At 42.9% G+C, this 18,934-nt stretch overlaps 1 protein-coding gene across 10 annotated transcripts in view; it reads right to left on the bottom strand.

Annotated features, from left to right (window-relative positions):
- ST5 (suppression of tumorigenicity 5) overlaps positions 1-18,934 on the bottom strand; it is a 299,630-nt gene that overhangs the window by 106,992 nt on the left and 173,704 nt on the right. For 8 of the 10 annotated variants that reach the window (XM_030560420.1, XM_030560426.1, XM_030560421.1 and 5 more), the window contains one exon: positions 363-1,580. The exons of the other annotated variants lie outside the window; for them this stretch is intronic. In XM_030560420.1, coding sequence (XP_030416280.1) covers positions 363-1,580 — 1,218 coding nt within the window. The remainder of the gene's footprint in view (positions 1-362; positions 1,581-18,934) is intronic. 10 annotated transcript variants of the gene reach the window in all.

Raw genomic sequence — 18,934 nt, 5'->3', positions numbered from 1 at the left:
CTGCAGCGCTGGTAGCTGTCAGTGTGGCCACACTGCAGCGCTGGCCCTACACAGCTGTACAAACACAGCTGTAACTCCCAGCGCTGCACATCTCCAAGTGTAGCCATACCCAAAGGCTCCCCTAGTGGATCCATATTTCCTAGTAGAATTCCAGTTGTCTTCAAAACTGTAATAAAACAAAGGTAATGTACCAGGTTGCCATCCAGTTAGTGCATTCTGATGCTAGAGCTCAAGCCACTATCTTGCTTTTTGCTTTTCTTGGGCCAAAAGCATTGTATTAGGAGGGAGAAGAATCTTGTTATTCACAAAATCACTCTACATTTATTTTAATATCATGTGCAATACATTTCCCCAGATTTTACCTATTTTGGGACTTTCTGTGAAAGCGTGACTCTTTCTTCTGTCTCCTGGTCACAGGGGGAGCAGGGGTGGATGGGAGAGGGGGAGGAGCAGCAGGTGTAGGAGAAGGAGGTAGACCATTGCTTGGTTTACTTTTGTGGTTCTTATCAGCTTCATATTCAAAGGTGCGTTTGGGTTTGGGGACAGGGTTCACTGCTGTGTTAGCTGGGCTCTCAGGGAGCAGCTTAGGGCTACCAGAATCTGTGGTAGCCCCTTGTTTCGTTTTATTACTTTTTTCAGTCTCGGCAGGTGTTTCTGGATCCCTCTCAACACTAACAGTCCCTCCTTTGCTATCGCTCACGTTCTCACTCAAACCTTCCACGGAACCCAGAGTAATGGACTTTTTCCTCCCTCTGTCAACACTATAGCAGCTACTTGGCAACTGAGGGAGACCCCTGCCAGGCTGTTCTTTTAATGCCTGTTCAATCTTCTGTATTCTGTTTAGCACGGCAGAAGTCTCTTTTCTGGCATGCCCTTTGAAGAAAGCATTGGAAGGAGCCTCGCTCCTGCTTGGTCTCTTTTCCAACCTATGGCAGGAATCTCTGTCTGGGAGCTCCTCTTCCTCTGTTTCTGGGTAGGAGCACTCGGAAAATGTTCTGCTCATTCTCCGGAATGCTTTAAAATCAAAAGTCTTCTCACTGCAAGGAGATGGCAATATGCTAGGGCAGCCCTCACTGCCAGATCTGTCCCCGAAGTCCCTCTTGTCCACGCGTATGCTCATCCTGGGAGAAAGCTGCTTGCGGCACTCCCATTCTGTAATCTTCTGCCTGATGTCCAGTGCCTGGGAGTGGATGCTTGCCCTGCTGAGAGAGATGTTCCGTAAATTGGCTGCAGTTCCCAAGGTGAGAGTGCTCCGCGTGAGCTGACAGTTCCCTATTCCATCCCCATCCTGAGTCTCCTTGGGGGTCTCTTTTTGGTCCTCAGCCTTGCAAACAGACAGCCTTTTATCCAAGGCGCCAACGCTCACAGCTTTTAGAGAGTGGTTTGGAGAGTCTGTGTCTGAGGGGAGCCCGGAGGTGCCTCTCAGTGCAGACCCCCGTCTGCTCCAGTCCTTGAGGAGCAGCCTCGAATTGGAAACTTTGGTGAACCTGGTGGACCGGCAGGACTCCTCACTGTCACTGAGGGGATAGGCTGGGCTTCTGGGTGGGGACAAAAGAGGAGGCGGAGAGACTGACTGACACCTGGAAACAAAAAGAAAATAAAGATCAGCTCCCTTGAAAACTATACAAGTAAACAGGACTACGTATGCAAATCACACAACAGCAAATATTATCCTCAGAGGGCAACTAAATGCTGTCCAACTGCAAAATTACAGGGAGTAGCAATTTGTAAAGAACTGGCATTTCCAAAACCAACCTTCCACCCTTTTGCCCAGGATTTACTGAGGCTTGCTCCATCTGAGTATAGCTGTCAGATGCATTATCAAGCCATTGCCTTGAAAGCATCTACCACAGAGACAGTGGGGCAGACCCTCAGCTGCTATAGATCAGCATAGATCTATTAGCCTCTGAGAGATAGCGGCCTCTTGGCAGGAAGACAATGCTACATCGAAGAAGACTCCCACTGAAGCAATAATCAGGGAAGCTTATGTAAGGAAAATAGCTTAGACTTTGGAAATATCAAGCAAATAAATTAAAAATCTGTAGGTTTTTATCTCATGATATCCACAGTATAATACCATTACAATATTTTTAAGCAAGTACAAATTTATATACAAAATCGAATTAAAATGGCAAAAGAAAGACCTGTTTTGTCTTTGGACTGATAGAGGCCAACAGATGAAATTTAGTGTTATTTATCAGGAAGAACAAATAATTCTTTATCAAAAAAAGTGTTAATGTCTGAAGGAAAATAAAAGGTTAATTCTAAAAAGTATAAAAATATTCAAAAATCTCTCAGCAATTCCTTTTCTAAATTATCAAGGCCTTTAAAGACACATTTTTGTCACGGCTTGCAGAATGCACCATTTTTACTACCCAGTTATATTTTATCAAACTTTTGCAAACTGTTACAAAGAGCTTCAGAAGAGAACAGTAAGACACTCACAAATCAGTAATATAGCAGCAATGGGAAAATTAAGCCAAAACCATGTCAAAAACAGGGTTGTAAGTTTCCTGTCACAAAAAATGCACATATAAAATATACCACCAAATTAATCACAACTCCTTCAACAGTCAGCCTTAGAAACCCTTTCAGTTCTAAACAGTAATTAAAGGGAAGGGAAAAAACGTATCTCCTTACATCTAAAGCTGATTTTGTATTATAAGGAGAATGTGGACAGTTTCAATTTAACCCGCTCTCTATACGTAAAATCCAAATGGAAGATCTATTTAGAGAAAAGTAAAGAACCATGTGAGCCGTACAACCCAGACACTACCAGTGCAGAAACAGTTTGAAAGATTCCTGCTTCTCAGTTAATGGGCAGCCCATACTTACAGTGTGGATCCCGATCAAGCCCTACACATTGATCAGAATATCCAGAGTACTGAAACAATCACTGCACAGCACTGTAGAGCTTAGCTTGAGATATGAGAGTCTTATTCCTTCAGAAACATTCCAGTGAATCAGAACTACAACAACTACAAGTTGTTAGATCTCATCCCAGTTTCCCAGAGTTAATGCTGCCTTGCAAGCAAAAACTCAGAAGTACAATAAAAGCTCAGGTCAGAGAAGAACAACAAAGTATCACCAAAAGCAACTTAACTCTTTTTCAGTGTCCTGTGCGGCATCACATCTCTTTGGCACAGAAGTTGCAGACCTCTTTGACTAGATGAGTTTTATTTTCTTCTTCCGCATTTCAAAAAAAAAATGTGTCCTCCATGAGGAACTGCATGCTGTGCCCCATAGAGTAATGACAAATCATTAACCAGTTGCTGGTTAGGTGCAGCTGAGTTTTGTCTTCATGACAGTAGTGGTAGTACCAGGTATAAGTATGTAATTCTGAGTCCTAGAACAGAAAGTAAATTTGCTGCTATTCTGTAGAGCTTCACAAAACATGTTTCTTTGTAGACATGAAATCCCAGAAGATCGGGAGCAACCATGTGGTAGCAGGTTTAGTATTTTTGGCAGCTTGTCTCAAAGTTGAATTTATAATGGTATGTTCCATAGAATCCTCCTGACCCAGCAGCCCTTTCAACTATTGTAGGTCCTGAAGACATTTCCTGAATCTGTCTTCTCAGGCTTCCAAAGGACATGCATGGTTCTGAATCTTGATTTTCCCCCCTCTTTGGTTTTATAGTGCCAAGTCAGGTTATTCATTTCATCTTTAATGCTGACTCATCTTGTTGGGGTTTGGAATGATGTTCTCCAGAAGGCCATTTTCCCTGCTGCAGAGGTAGTCTGCCATTTGTCTGAACGTAACAAGAACATCCTGGACCAAATGGAGCCATTTATGCCTAATGTCCACAGTCTGTGTCACTGCTGATTTAAGATGTGTGTTAGCCAGATCCCCAATTGGGATTCAGCTGCAAAATGTCCATCTGGAGTCTATGACCCATGGAGGGCAGGTTAAGATTTTCTTCCCTCCTCAAGATTATCCTTCTTCTCTAGTGTAGGAACACTGAGTTACAAATCAAGAGGGGACTTTGCAGTTAAATGAAAGCATTAAACTCAAATGATAAATTAAACTCACAATAGCAGGAATAAAGTGCAGAGTAATTGAGGTCAGATTAGCAGTTAGATATTGGAGCTAGTGAGATTATCCTGATAATCCTCTGCCTGTCTTTGACTTTTCTGTTTAATGGAAAATATTTTAATCATTGCCTTCGCTGTGTTGTTTATGAAAGGATTTCCCTGCCTCCCCCTTGCTGCTTAAATAGAAGATGATTTTCCTGATTATGAAGATTATTATTATTTAACATTTGTATTGTGGTAGTGCTTAGAGATCAACCAAACCGAAGTCCCTTTGTGTGAGGTGCTATACAAACATTTAATAAATGGCAACCCTAGCCACAGAGTTTACAGTCTAATAGAGCGGCATATAGATTCTTTGAGTCAATTTTAGGAAGTTGTTACTAATAGTACATTGGGTTTTCTTTTACGAGATAGTTTATTAACCTCCTATTTCAATGGTTTCACTTGTTATAGTCCATATGAAAATAATAAAATGTATCATTTAACATTTCTACCACCATAAATAAGAACACTTCTGAAGTACGTAAATTACATTAGCTCCATTTTAGAGATGGGGAAAAGTGAGGCAGAGATCCTAAAGCTGCAAGCAGAGAATGCCAGAATTGGAATTTTGAGTTCTTGGTTCCCAGTCCTATGCTCAAATTACTAGTCCACAGTTCTCCGAATGGCTGGCATTGACTGTATCATAGTGCCTTGATATATAGTGCTTGATATTAGTGTTTGTATATGCCAACATATGTGTTTCCTGGGATACTAGGGTTGGGTTTTTTGTTCACGTGAATGCATTTTTAATCTTTATTTTATTTATTAAAAAGATACAGGATAAAAACAAATGTTCAAAGAACAAAAAAATAAAGAGAACAGGTAACAACTGAAGGGGGTTTATTGCTCTCCTGAGCTTTTGTGGAGTGCTGCCCTCTGACTGCAATAGCTAACCCGAAACTGCAATAAAACGTTCTAACACAGTGGTTTTCAACCTTTTTTCATTTGCGGATCCCTAACAAATTTCAAATGGTCCCTTTGGAAATTCAACCTGTGGTCCACAGAGCCCTACCATAGAAGTCTTAGATCATTAGGCAGACCCCGCAGGCCAAATCTGGACTGCCAGACGCTTTTGAACAGACCCCAAAATCTTTTTATTTACTTATTATCATTATTGTATTTTTTTTTCTCTTGACCATGAATATGCCTTGAAAAAAAATTTGGACCTTGACAAAAAATAATTGACTACCCTGTCTCAGACTGAAAACGGAGTGAACAGAATTCAACTATAAACATTGCACATGCTCAGCTATCATTGATACAGTGTGAGAAGGGCACTAAACTGTGGGCTTCCAGGTTTTGACCTGTAAGTGGGGATATTCAAATACTTTTGATTGATTAGAAAAATGGAATGCCTTTTCTGGGATCTGAAACTTTTTTTCCATTCACAGAGCCACTAGACATCGTCTGCAGACCGCAGGAGTCCACGAACCGCAGGCTGAAAACCACTGCTTTAACATTTTGTTCTGCATTGAACACACTGCTGTTTTCATTCATAATATTTATATGTCACTGTTAGGAATGTTCCCTGATCAGTTTATAGTCTCAGGAACATCTTTTGAGTTGTTTCACTCTTGTGAAGAGGTTTATTTAATCGGCAGGGAGAAAAGGCCTTATTTGCATGATCTGCATGCATTGCAAAGTTTTTCTCCATAAAATACATTAATCCACAAACAAAAGTACTAGTGGTTTTTCTCCATAGCAAAGTTATTGTTTAAATTATCTGCTCTTAGAGTTTGTTTTTGCACCCATTGAGTTCAATGGCAAAACTCCCATTAACTTTAGTGGTGCAAGACCAGGCCTTTAGAATAAAAGTTATTTTTGAAATGCATATGGCTAAGCATTTGTAATATTACAAAACAATCCTGGCACTGTTAACACACTTCCTGGCTGAAGATCACACAACAGAATGGCAGATTCTCAAGTCTTCCCCAAAGCAGACCAAAGGTGGAAAGCAGAGATGACTTGAAGAATGGCTGACCGAAAACACAAAACTATAAGGAGAGCCAGGGAGTATACTTTACACATGAAGCCCAATCACAGTCTTACTTCCATCGCTGTAAATCAGGAATAACTCTGTGGAAATCAATGAGTTACACTAGTGTGGAGATAGAGTGGCGACAGTGAGTGGCGAACCAGGCCCAATGGATGTCACTGAGGGCAGAATTAGGCACACAAAGTATTGTATAGCCTGAATCAGCTGGGGGGCTGATTTACACATCAGTATATAACTAACATTGCAATTTAAAAAAGTAGGGCCAGCTCTCAGCTGGTGTAAATCAGCACATCTCCATTGACTTCAGTAGAACTATATTGATTTAAACCAGCTTAGGATTTGGCCCTGTAACTCCACCAGTGAGATAAAAGCTTCCTTATTACCCAGATTACAGATAAGATCCTGTAGTGAGGTGGCTGCCCCACTCCAGTAGGCGGGGGTTAAAAGCAGCCCTGCTGCGGCTGGGAAAAGGAGGGAAAGCAGCCGAGGGAGTAGCTGACCACAGGTGTGGCCAGCTCAGTCAGAACCCAGCTGGCCCTGATAAGAGGGCTCTAGGCAGGAGCTGAGAGAGTCTCACTCTAGCTCTGGAGTGGGAAGGGCTAGCTGCCTGGGAGCAAGGTACCAGAAGTGCAGCAATGCTGGGGAATGGCAAAGGGAGCTGGGGAGCTCCAGCCTGGCAAACCCCCAGGCTGCCGGCCTTGTTTAAGGCCAAAAGGTACTGGGGCTGCAGAGGGGCAGCCCAGGGATAGGCAAAGGCCAAGGATGAGTGCCATTATAGACTGTAGTCTGCCCCAGGGAAAGGGGGCTAGATGAAGATTGGCAGCAGCCACTGAGGCAAGGTGGGCTTAGGGGCTGGGGATTCCCCTGGGAGGGGATACCCAGAGTGTGGAGGTACTGCTGGGGGCAGAACCCTGAGGAAAAGGCACTGGGATCTGGGAGGGACATGGGGCCTGAGGCAGGCAAGACACCCGCCGGCCAGGGGGTGCTCTGAAGGCTGGAAAGAGCTAATTCCCAGAACGACCAGCAGGAGGCACCGCGCCAGTGAGTCTTCAAATTGCTACAGATCCTGATAGTAAAATGTGACCAAAGCCTCTGAGCTCCTGTCTCGTTATTCAAAGACCTCTTCTAAAGAGCACATCTCATAGGATGCAGGGCCCACAAACAGATTTCCCTACACTTACTCAGACCGAACAGTACTACTCAACATGAATAAAAGGCAGAATCCTGGCCATGGGGATTCAGGCATTCTGACAAAGACTGCACTATGTGATTTACTAAGACCACCAGAATCAAGGAACTGTACAATTATACTGCCAAAATTTAACTACACAGAATAAATGCTCTTCCCCAAAAAACCCACTTCCATGGGAGGATAGATAGATATTACTGTAAAAAGACATAATTAAACAAACTTTATTATAATCTTTGTTTCAAGACAAAAATATTTTTATTGAAGTTATCTATATACAGAATGATATATACAGTGTCTTACAAGATATATCATTACACATTCCCTCAAAATAATAAGTATAAACAGCATAACGCAACATTATGGAATCAAATTTGAATTTCTTAAAGGTTAACTCGAACAGAATCATAAGAGAATATTTCTTTCCTGCTCAGGAATTCTGCTCATTGTTCTGGAAATAACAGTATTTCACAGAGCAAATTGCTATGAGTTGCCATGTTCTCCCATCTGAAAATCTTGTGCCTTAGCTGAGAAGCATTTAAACCACTAACAAGCAATTGAGGAAAGCCCAGACCATACTTAGAAAACTACAATGTAAACTTCAAAGCAATTTTTTGACCAGGGTATGGAATAAAATGTATAGATGCCTGGCATACACAGAGAGATTTGTTAAAAATGATGATGATATTAGATATCCCACCTTTACTCCATTGTATTCGTGCTGCATAATGAAGGATCCAGTAAGAGTCTGACCGCTTGCTTAGGCCTTGATCCTGCAACTTTTTACGTACCTCCTTACCTTTACTAGTATGAGCCACCATGGATTGTGACTATTCATGGTGGCAAAGTTAAGCACCTGGGTCAATATTTGTAGGATCGAGGTATGAGTGCATGGATGCTATTGAAAGCATTTTGCCAAAGAAGCACTTTAATTTATTCTTGCCACACTCACAAAAAACTATAGAATATTACTTTTTAAGCAAGCCAAGAATATCAGGTTATAATATTCCAATACAGCACGGAATAAGGGTGTTAGCTCCATTGTCAATCTGACTCGTTAAAATCAGTAAAATCAGATCTTTCGTTTAGCCAAGCTGTGCTTGGAACACAGTTCTCTTCTGCTTCCAGACCACCCCAGAACATCTCCTACACTGGGGGGTGGGTGTGGCTGATGCAGGGCCTGATATAGTGGCTCTACAATGACTTGCTGCCTTTTCAGGTCAGCTTTCTGCAATGCAAAGCAGAGACTGTGATAGCCAAGCAGCTGTCCCTATGTTTTATTAGGAAGTTATGGCAGGTAACAATAATAATTTACACTTAGGTAGCAGTTTTCATCCAAGGATCTACAAGTGCTTTATAAACATTAAATAAGCATTATTATTAGGAAACATTCTACACGAGTGAATACATTCCACCACAGAGGTTAAGTGACTTGCCCTGAACACAAGGTGAGTCAGTGGCAAAGATGGGACTAAAACTCAGCATTCCTAATCCCCAGTGCCCTGCTCTGACCACAGGACTAAGCAGTACCAACTTCAAGGCCTCACTGTAGCTCCCCTGAAGTTTCATAAATTACTCCAAAGATTAAATTCTATGGAAGAAGGTGAGCCCCAACATGTCAGGAAAAGCTGTCTGAAATACCTTTATCTTTCCCAAATGTGAGACAGTTTCTAGATCTCAATAATGCAGGAAATGTCCCCTTTCAACATGTATACCACCTGGGCAAGGCATTTACTACAAAGGGCATGGTGAAAGTGCAAGGGTCCCTCCGTGGTTTGCTGTAGTTAATATCCCTTTCTTTCAGCCTAATGTTTACATTAGAAGGTTCACATTAGTTCTGTGGGGATTTTTTTCCCCCCAAGATCAGTTCCTGTCTGCTTGGTTGCTGCTGAGTATTTTATTCGGATTTTGTGCTGATCCCGGCTTTTCCTCTGAGCATTTTGCCATCTGTATCAAGGCAACCTAACCTAAACCAGAGCAACCCCTAGTAAAATCAGAACCAGCTGGGACCCTAAACAGACTAGTAGCATATTTCAGCACACGTGGCCTGGTTCAGATGAATGGAGACTTACCACAAAGATCATTGTTCCAATCAGCATCTTCAGAGATCTGTAGAAAATACTACCAAAAATCTTCAGCAACTTTACCCAAAGCTGCAAAATTCAGTGGAGCATAGAATTTTAAAAAAGGCTCCCAAATCCTCACAATAACTCTTTCACTGCATTCACAGTGTGGGGAGGAGTTCAAATAGAGAAACATCTGAAGACTGTATATCCATACACTATACTGTTTAGAATGCGGTGGACAAACGACGGCCCATGGGCCGGATTCGGCCCATCAGGGCTTTGGATCCAGCCCGTGGCGCTGTGGGGCTAAGGCAGGCTCCCTGCCTGCCCTGGCCCGCATCGCTCCCAGAAACGGCCGGCACCACGTCACTGCGGCCCCTGAGGGTGGGGGGCAGGGGGCTCTGTGTGCTGCCCTAGCCTGTAGCCACAGTCCCCCTCTCCCCCCAAGGGGAACCACGGCCAATGGAAGCTTTGGAGGAGGTATCTGTAAGCGATGGCAGCACGCAGAGTCCCCACCCCCCCTCTCCACGCGGCCGCAGGGAAGAGCCCTCTTCCTCCCTCTCCCAGGGAGCAGCATGGGGCCAGGGCAGGCAGGGAGCCTGACTTAGCCTCACTGTGCCCCACTGCTACCCCGGAGCCACTCAAGGTAAGGCTGGAGCCAGCACCCCACATCCCAACCCCCTGCCCCAAGCCTCACCTCTCCTGTACCTCAACCCCCTGCCCTGAGCCCCCTCATACACCCCACATCCCCTCCTGGACCCCAACCCCTTGCCCAGAGCCCCTTCCTGCACACTGCACCCCCTCCCACACCCCACACCCCAACCCCCTGCCCCAGCCCTACATTCATGGCCCTGTATGCAATTTCCCCATCCAGATGTGGCCCTCAGGCCAAAAAGTTTGCCCACCCTTGGTTTAGAATATGGGGGCCAGATTCTCCACTAGTGTAACTCAGCATAGCTCCACTGAAGTCATTGAAGCTACACTGATTTACACCCATTGAGGAGATACACCTCATAAATATTATGGATATTTATCAGATAAAGTGTCCAGGTAATTAATTAAAAGTTTTAAAACAGTCTCATGATATTCCCTGTTTAATAATTCAGTTTCATTGCCCGAAGCGGGGGGACTTCTGCTCTACATGAGATTGCTTAAAAACGTGACTGTAAGAAGTTAAAACACGTATTCAACATTAACATTCCATTACAGTGAAGGGGGAAAGTCCACACCTCTGTTGGCACTACATTTGTCAGTCTGTTTGGCAGCAGAGCAAACAAGGCTGATGTGTACAGATTTACAGGATGAAGAGGTGTGCAATGAGGTTATCTCGACAAGCAGATGGGTGGAAAAAACCTAAATCTCTAGGTTTCTATTGTGTGCGGTTAGATAAGCTTATCTATGGTCTGAGTCTTATCTATCGAATGGAAGCCTCCAATCAGTTGAAAGGTAAGTGAAATAAGCCTCTTATCGTGAAGGATATATTTTATCAGTTTCTTAGGGATAAATTTTCAGATGAGCATTTTCCCTCATGCAAGCATAAGCTGTCACCAAAAAAACTGCACCTGAACTGCACCTGCATTAGAAATACAATTGGGCTTTATTATGAGTTCAAATCATGTAGCAAATATTCAGATTTGCACTTACAATCCATTTTGGAAAGCCAAAAATGTTGCAGTAAATTTCTAACCTCACAGACAAAGAGGCAGAGAATGCGTCCAGCTGAAACATGTTCACTTAAAATGCTAACGTGGCATATAGCTGCAGCTGCGCCGATATAGCACTGCAGTGGAGACTCTCTTGGGAGGGGTTTTCCCATTGCTGTAGTCAATCCACCTCCCTGAGAGGCAGTAGCTAGGTCAACAGAAGTATTCTTCCATGTACCTGGCGCTGTCTACACTAGGGGTTAGGTTGGCCTAACTACATCTCTCAAGGCCAATAAAAGTTTTCAGTCTAAACCAGCCCTTAATCCAGTTGAGTAGCACTTTAGTCCATGGGTAGATTCTCTGATTTCAGTGTGTTTACCTTAATAGGGGCACGGAGGGTGACTGTCCCCCCAGCAGCTTTGACATGTATGGGTGGCGCCAGTTCAGAGGATGTGTAAGTCATGAATTTTCAAATGAGATTGGAGAGTGAGCCCACCTTGCACTCACCCAGCGGTGGTGGCTCCTATCCCACAGGGCTGGGCCCCTGGGACGTGGGATCGCATGACAGTTCGCTCTGGAAGCGCACCCACCATGCCTTCCCTCAGGAATATTTTTTTAGAAGGATGAGGGGGCCTTAGCTTCATATTTTGCCCCAGACCCCAAAATCCTTCGCAGCCCTGCCCCCCATTGGTTACAAAACCTGATTCTGCCATTGGTTACCTATGATATAAGGTGCTACTCAGCATGAATAAGGATGTGAGAATCTGACCCATTATGATAAAATGTTAACTCCTTCACAAGATTTTACATTAATACACTGTAGATTATTGTCAATCTGCTACTGGTGCCAATGTACCGCATATATTATGATGTTCCACTATTGTCAATGGAATACTGAATTTAAATAGTTTGATGTATCATTGATTTCTCTACAACTACCATGGAATTTGACAGCACAGGCAGGAGAGAGAGGCTTAGTGGCAAAGCATTTAAACTTTCAGATTAAAACCTAGCACTGCTAGTATTGATAGTTAGAGAACTAAGAACTTGTTAAAAGAGCAAATACTAAGAAGTTAAACCAAAGCTCATTTAGTGGGATGTCATGTTGCAGATATAGTCTCCCTCTGCTATGTACACCATGGCTAGGAAATTGTCCAGCAAATGAATGCCTCCTGAAAAATAGTCTAGGGGTCAGTGCCAAACGCATGCCTGTAAAAGCTTACAATACCAATGAACAATGTTATAAAAATAAGACCTAAAAGAACACAAACAGGTGTTACCAGTGGTGAGTGCCAGTTTCTCCTCCCTTGGTTTTCACACCTCAACTGCTAGAACAGGGCCTCATCCTCCCTGATTGAACTAACCTCGTTATCTCTAGCTTGCTTCTTGCTTGCATATATATACTTGCCCCTGGAAATTTCCACTACATGCATCCGACGAAGTGGTTATTCACCCACGAAAGCTCATGCTCCAAAACGTCTGTTAATCTGTGAGGTGCCACAGGATTCTTTGCTGCTTTTACAGATTCAGACTAACACAGCTACCCCTCTGATAACAGAAGTAATTTGTGTGCCTTGTAATGCTCAGCAGGAACCTACTTGTTGCAGATATTTTGAATCTGTACAGTTTATTTACAAATACCCGTGGCTTTCTACATTTGAAACGACTGCTATATTCACAAACCCCTCTATACCATATCAAAGAAGATGGCTTGAATCCTCAATTATACTAAAACTCCTTACACTGGCTGTGTAAAGGGACCTGAGGATGTGGGTAATTGTTCACAAACCTCAGTGCAACTGAGAACCAGGCCTTATATCTATTTGGTTTGACAGCTAAACTTCCATATCACAAAGTTCAGACAGATAATATAGACTACTGCCATTCTATAAATACCCCAAACAGATTAATATGTACTACAGTTCATTAACTTTAATCTAAATAAGACAGTGTATTATGAGTAGAGGATGTGAACTTTTCTCACCCAAAGGTGGGATTAGTGTCATAAGGTTATTTTCAAGCTGTTTTGACTTGTTCATGAAACAGAAAGGTAAAACTTGTCCTATCTTGCCGTTTCTCTGAAATGGCAATGATGCAAGTGGCAAAACAATTTTCCTCCTCCAAAGGCCAATTGTTGCTTTTTTCAGAGCTTAACAGGCATATATATCAGACTCCCTGACAACACTCCCTTTGGATAACTTCCTCTTCCAGGGCTGACTCTGACTTTGAGCCAAAAGGAAAACAAAAGAAATTCCAAAGTGAAAAGTACTTTTGCATAATAAGACAGCTACTTAGAACAGAACAATTCACAGGAACATACATAGGGAAGACAGACTACACAGTACTGGTGAAAAAAATCCCAGCAGTTATAGACGGAAAGGCAAAAAAGAGCCAACTGATCAGAGTGGGTGAGGGCTGCAGTGCTTTAAAAAAAAATCAAAGGCCATTCTCAGTGTGTGCTCCTGAAATCAAAACTGTCCTGAAAATTTTGTTAGTCTCCACTGAAGTAAAAACTTCAACCTTATCACAACTATTAACAAAATAAACAGGCTACTAACTAAGGCTTTGAAACAACATAACCAGCTCATAAGCTACATGGATTCTGCAGAATTCTACTTGGCACTGAAAGAAGTTCCAGCGCCTTCACTTAGAGCGGTGTGCATGTAAGGGCTGTGGGATCAAGCCCTGTTAAAACTCCATGATGAATTCCTGTTGATGCAAAGCCCTTCAGATACACTTGCTGAATCTTTATAATAATTTTTGTAGAGGAAAACCCATAAGAACTCAGCTGACTGCAATCATTCTGTGCCTTGATTCTCCTCTCACATCAATGCATTTCAGGAGTTATTCCACTGAGTAAATAGCAAGGGAGAACTATCAGACTCTACAATTGTAAAAATCTGCAGAAGATGGGAGCTGGTGAATCAGATCTTGTGGGCTTTAATCAAGTTGACTTCCAAAAGTAAAGATCTAGGGTCTGACAACGTGCAATGACTATACAAGAAAAGCAAATCAAACTCTATACATAAAAGATGACAGATTTTGTACTATTTTGTGAATGGCAAATCACAAAGAATGAAAATCAGGAACACTCCGTTCTGCTCTAGCTAGACATACTCTGAATACATTTTACCAAGTTAATTTCTAAGGTGAGGAAACAGGGAATGGAGAATTCTGAAATTATGTGGAATTGCAGGGCCTGTACCTTGTATAGTCTTCATGATCAATGCAAGGTGAATTTCAAAACACTACTGAATCAAAAGTTTTCATCCACTTTGCACTGGTGTAAATGACTACACAAGGTACAGGACAACAGATAATCAGGCTCAGAATATTTTGGTGGACCAAACTGATGCTTTCCATCAGTGTTTAGAAGATGAGCTCCCATATGAAAAAAATCACAGCTATATGAAATGTCAAAAACATAGTAATTCCCCATTTTTCCTAAAGAACTATGTACTGACTAGTGTTCTTTCTACATAAATCTGTTATTCAATGTTAAAAATGAAACACCACTTTCTAGTTGCTTTATGTCCTTTCTCTTTTCCTTAAGGTTTATTCTGAATAATATTGGTTCATACAATGTATTTTCTTACAGCTGTCCCTCCACTTCTTATCTTTAAGAACACCATTCTTGAAACTGCTTTGAATAAAGTACCTGAATCAAATCCTTCTTCTAGTTTCTTTGGTTTTTGTCTTTCTTTCCTACTAACTCTTAATTTTATAGGTGGGTCGAACACTGCAAATGGGTGAATATTTTCTTCAAATGAGGCAGAACCCACAAGCTATCAACTTTTTTCTTAAGACTCATGGTTCTTTGGAAGTTGTTTCTGTAAGAAGTATGTCTAAAACAGGTTTGTTCAGAGCCCTACTGTGCATGGTTGCTCTCAGGTTTCATCTTTTCACAGTATTGGCAACTTTCCTGTGTGGTTGTTTATTTGCCCCAGGGTGTTAAGGGAATGAACTCTTTGAGATGAATCCTGCTAGAGCTTTGCAGCACCAATTAAAATCAATCAGATCAAGCAAATCTTCTACATTTCATAGAATATCAGGATTGGAATGGACCTTAAGAGGTAATCTAGTCCAACCCCCTGTTCAAAGCAGGACCAATCCCCAGACAGATTTTTGCCCCAGATTCCTAAATGGCCCCCTCAAGGACTGAACTCATAGCCCTGGGTTTTAGCAGACCATTGAGCTATCCCTCTCCCTGTTATATGAATCAAATTTAAAAGGGAGGCTGTGACGCATGGCTTGAAAGGGTTAAACATCCTGCAAAATAAATAATCCTCAAAAGACACGCGTGTGGAGATAATGTTTGTATTTTTACATATGTAGGAGTAGGGTCCACAATGTAATCAACAGTCCCTGTCTATACTGTATTCTGATAATTCAGAGGTCAAAAGAAGTTTCTAGCATTTAAATGAATTGTAAACACGGGATATCTTGGTATTCATCTCACTTTGAAATGTCCTGTGAATGATGGAAGAAAACACAAATGGCCTTATGTTAATTTGTATAGCTAAGTACCACTGATGAACCTCCTTCAAAGTCATCCTATTTACCTTTTGTTACCGGAGGAAATCCAAACCTGTCAAAAGACATGAAATTGTATAAAAGATCCTCAGATCCTGATTCTGTCATCTCAGATCTGCTTAGACTTCATTGGGAAAGTTTGAGTCGCAAGAGTAAGGTCCCAGCTATACTGGTATGCAATGAATATGAGACTTGGACATTGAACTGTGAGCTATGGACTGAATTCTAAAAGAACTCTTTGCAACTACAAAGCTCACCATCTCTGCTATATTTCAGAGTGTTAGTCTGTATCAGCAAAAAGACAGAGGAGTACTTGTGGCATCTTAGGCCATGGCTACACTTACAGTTCTGCAGCGCTGGTAGTTACAGCTGTGTTCGTACAGCTGTGTAGGGCCAGCGCTGCAGTGTGGCCACATTTGCAGCATTTGCAGCGCTGTTGGGAGTGATGCATTGTGGGCAGCTATCCCAGCATTCAAGTGGCTGCAACGTGCTTTTCAAAAGAGGGGGGTGGGGTGGAATGTGACAGGGAGCATGGGGGAGACAGAGAGAGTGGATTTTTGGAGCTGACATTGTTCTCAGCTCCCTGCCTTGCAAGTTGTAAGGACTGGAAGATACACAGTGCCTACCTTCAATCTTTTTAAAAGTTTTGACCTTTCCCCTACCTGTCTTATTCACTAAATGCTAATTATGCACTCCTAAATAGCCATCAGACCACATAAACAGTTGCTCAACATTACCCCTCCCCCCTCTCTCCTCAAGCAAACAGCTTTGAACATTCCAAAGCAATTCTCCTGCCTTCGCTGGCTCACTCGCTGGAGCACAGAGCAGCTGTGTTTGTTTTTTAGCAAGTAGCTACGGGGAGATCGGAGTTCAGCCATTCTTCTGGTTTGTTGTGGATAGGAATTCTGGGATACCTCCTTATACCCCGGAGGCCAATAAAAGCGCTGGTGGTGTCCACACTTGCTGACCAGCGCTGCATCACCAGCACTGGAATCGCTACACCCGAGGCAGACCAGGTGTACAGCCAGCGCTGCAACCAGGGAGTTGCAGCGCTGGCTGTACTTCGCAAGTGTGGCCACATCCTGAGTTGCAGCGCTGTAACCCCCTCACCAGCGCTGCAACTCTCCAGTGTAGCCAAGCCCTTAGAGACTAACAAAATTAATTTGAGCATAAGCTTTCGTGGGTTAAAACCCATGTTATCGGATGCACTCAGTGGAAAATACATTAGGGAGATATATATACATAGAACATGAAAAAAAATGGATGTTGCCATACCAACTGTAAGGAGAGTAATCAATTAAGGTGGGCTATTTTGATTACTCCCGTTACAGTTGGTATGGCAACACCCATTTTTTCATGTTCTCTGTGTATATACATCTCCCTACTGTATTTTCCACTGCATGTATCCAATGATGTGGGTTTTAGCTCATGAAAACTTATGCTCAAATAAATTTGTTAGTCTCTAAGGTGCCACAAGTACTCCTCATTCTTTTTGCATCTCTGCTAGGAACAGGGCCGCCTGGGAGGTAGGGGGAAGTGGGACAATTTGACACAGGCCCTAGGCCCCGCAGGGGCCCCCACGAGAGTTTTTCGGGGCCCCTGTAGCGGGGTCCTTAACTCACTCTGGAGGCCCCGGAAAACTCTCATGGGGCCTGGGTCCCTGCAGCTTCTTCCGCTCCGGGTCTTCGGTGGCGGGGGGATCCTTCCGCTCCAGGGCAGAAGGACCCCCTGCCGGCAAATTACTGCCAAAGCGGGACCCGCTGCCAAAGTGCAGTCCGGGTCTTCGGCAGTAATTCGGCAGCGGGGGGTCCTTCCATTCCGGGACCCGCCACCAAAGGGCCCCGAAGACCTGCGGCGGGAACCCCCCGCCACCAAATTACCCCCGAAGACAGGGCTGCACTTCAGCAGTGGGTCCTGCTTCGGGTAATTCAGCGGCGGGTGGCCCTTGCTGCGAGTCTTCAGGGCCCTTCAGTGGCGGGTCTCAGAGCAGAAGGACCTCCCGCCGCCGAATTACCGCTGAAGCAGGGGCCCCCTGCCAGCGAAGACCTCAAACCCCCGGAATCCTCTGGGCGGCCCTGGCTAGGAATCTGAACCTCAATGAATTGAACTCATGTCTGTATATATATTGATCTTTTAACCATACTCTCTTTCTCTTTTGCTTTTTAATAAAGTTTAGTTAATAAGAATTGGCTGTAGCGTGTATTTGGGGAAGATCTGAAACAGTCATTAACCTAGGAGGTAACGTGTCCGATCCTTCGGGATTGGTAGAACCTTTTCTTTTATGTAATGAAATAAGATTTACAGAAATTTTCATCATATTTGATGTGGATACCTGGATGAAGGCCTGAGGCTGGACAACTTTAAGGGAACTGTGTTATTTGGACTTCTGAGTAACCAGAAAGGTAATAAAGAAGCTGTTTTATTCTGGCTTGGTGAATCTCAGTATTGAAATATCCATGAGCTTTACGGGGACTGTCTGCTCCATTCTTTGCAGTTCATCTTAATTGAGTGACCACAGCTGGCCCCCATTAGGACCCCGGTCACAGTGGCATAGTCATGCTTGGATACACATTACTACAGGTTAATTAGGTTTTTGGATCAGAACCATATGCTTGTCAAAATTTAATTTTGTTACTGGAGAACTTAAGGGTTAAAAATCAGTTACAGCGATTGACCCATGATCAAGATCCTGACAGAAAAAGCCTGAAAGAATTGTGCTTATAGAGAGGGTTGTATTTTAAGCAAAAAGTCACAGAGCAGGAACTGAATAATCTGTTAAATTGCCAGTGACAAGAAAGCAGACCCAGCGAAAATGCTTGCAGTGAGAAACCAGCAGCTAGAAATTGAACAAAAGCAAAAAATAGCTGATATGGAAGAAGCTCCTGAAAGACAACACCTGTGTTTTGAATATGAACAAAAAATGGTATGTATTCGATTGCAGAACTAGAAGGTAAGGCAAAAGTGAACAGACTTAAGCTCCAACTCAAGAGAATAAACAACAATAGGAACTGAATCATACTGAAAAACCAGTTCCTCTCAACCATAAAGATGGAGACAGAATCTATCCAGTTTGTAACAATGTTGGTATGTTGTTTGACTCTAAGCAGTTGTCTGTGTGTAACCAAATTTACTCCAACACTGCCACTTTTATATAAATACTTTTACTGTGAGCCCAGGTGAAGGTAACCCCATAACTTGAGCAGAGAATGTAAAAGTCAACGGTAAAAGTGGTTTAGGGCAAATTACAGCTTCTAACATCACTCTTGTTATAACAGATTTTGTCAAAGAGAAAGTTTATTTACCAAATCAGAGTGTGAATATTATAATAGTCTATGAGTTTACTGTAAGTGTGCCTTTAGCCAGAATCCATCTTGAATGGAATGGCGTTAAACATGAAGTTATAGCTAGTGTAAGGAAGTTACTGCCTAAGGAT

The sequence above is a fragment of the Gopherus evgoodei genome, chromosome 4 (assembly GCF_007399415.2).
Source record: "Gopherus evgoodei ecotype Sinaloan lineage chromosome 4, rGopEvg1_v1.p, whole genome shotgun sequence".
In the NCBI taxonomy this organism is placed as follows: Eukaryota; Metazoa; Chordata; order Testudines; family Testudinidae; genus Gopherus; species Gopherus evgoodei.
The sequence above is the reverse complement of the archived record's forward strand: the minus strand, read 5'-3'. Positions and strand labels throughout refer to the sequence as shown.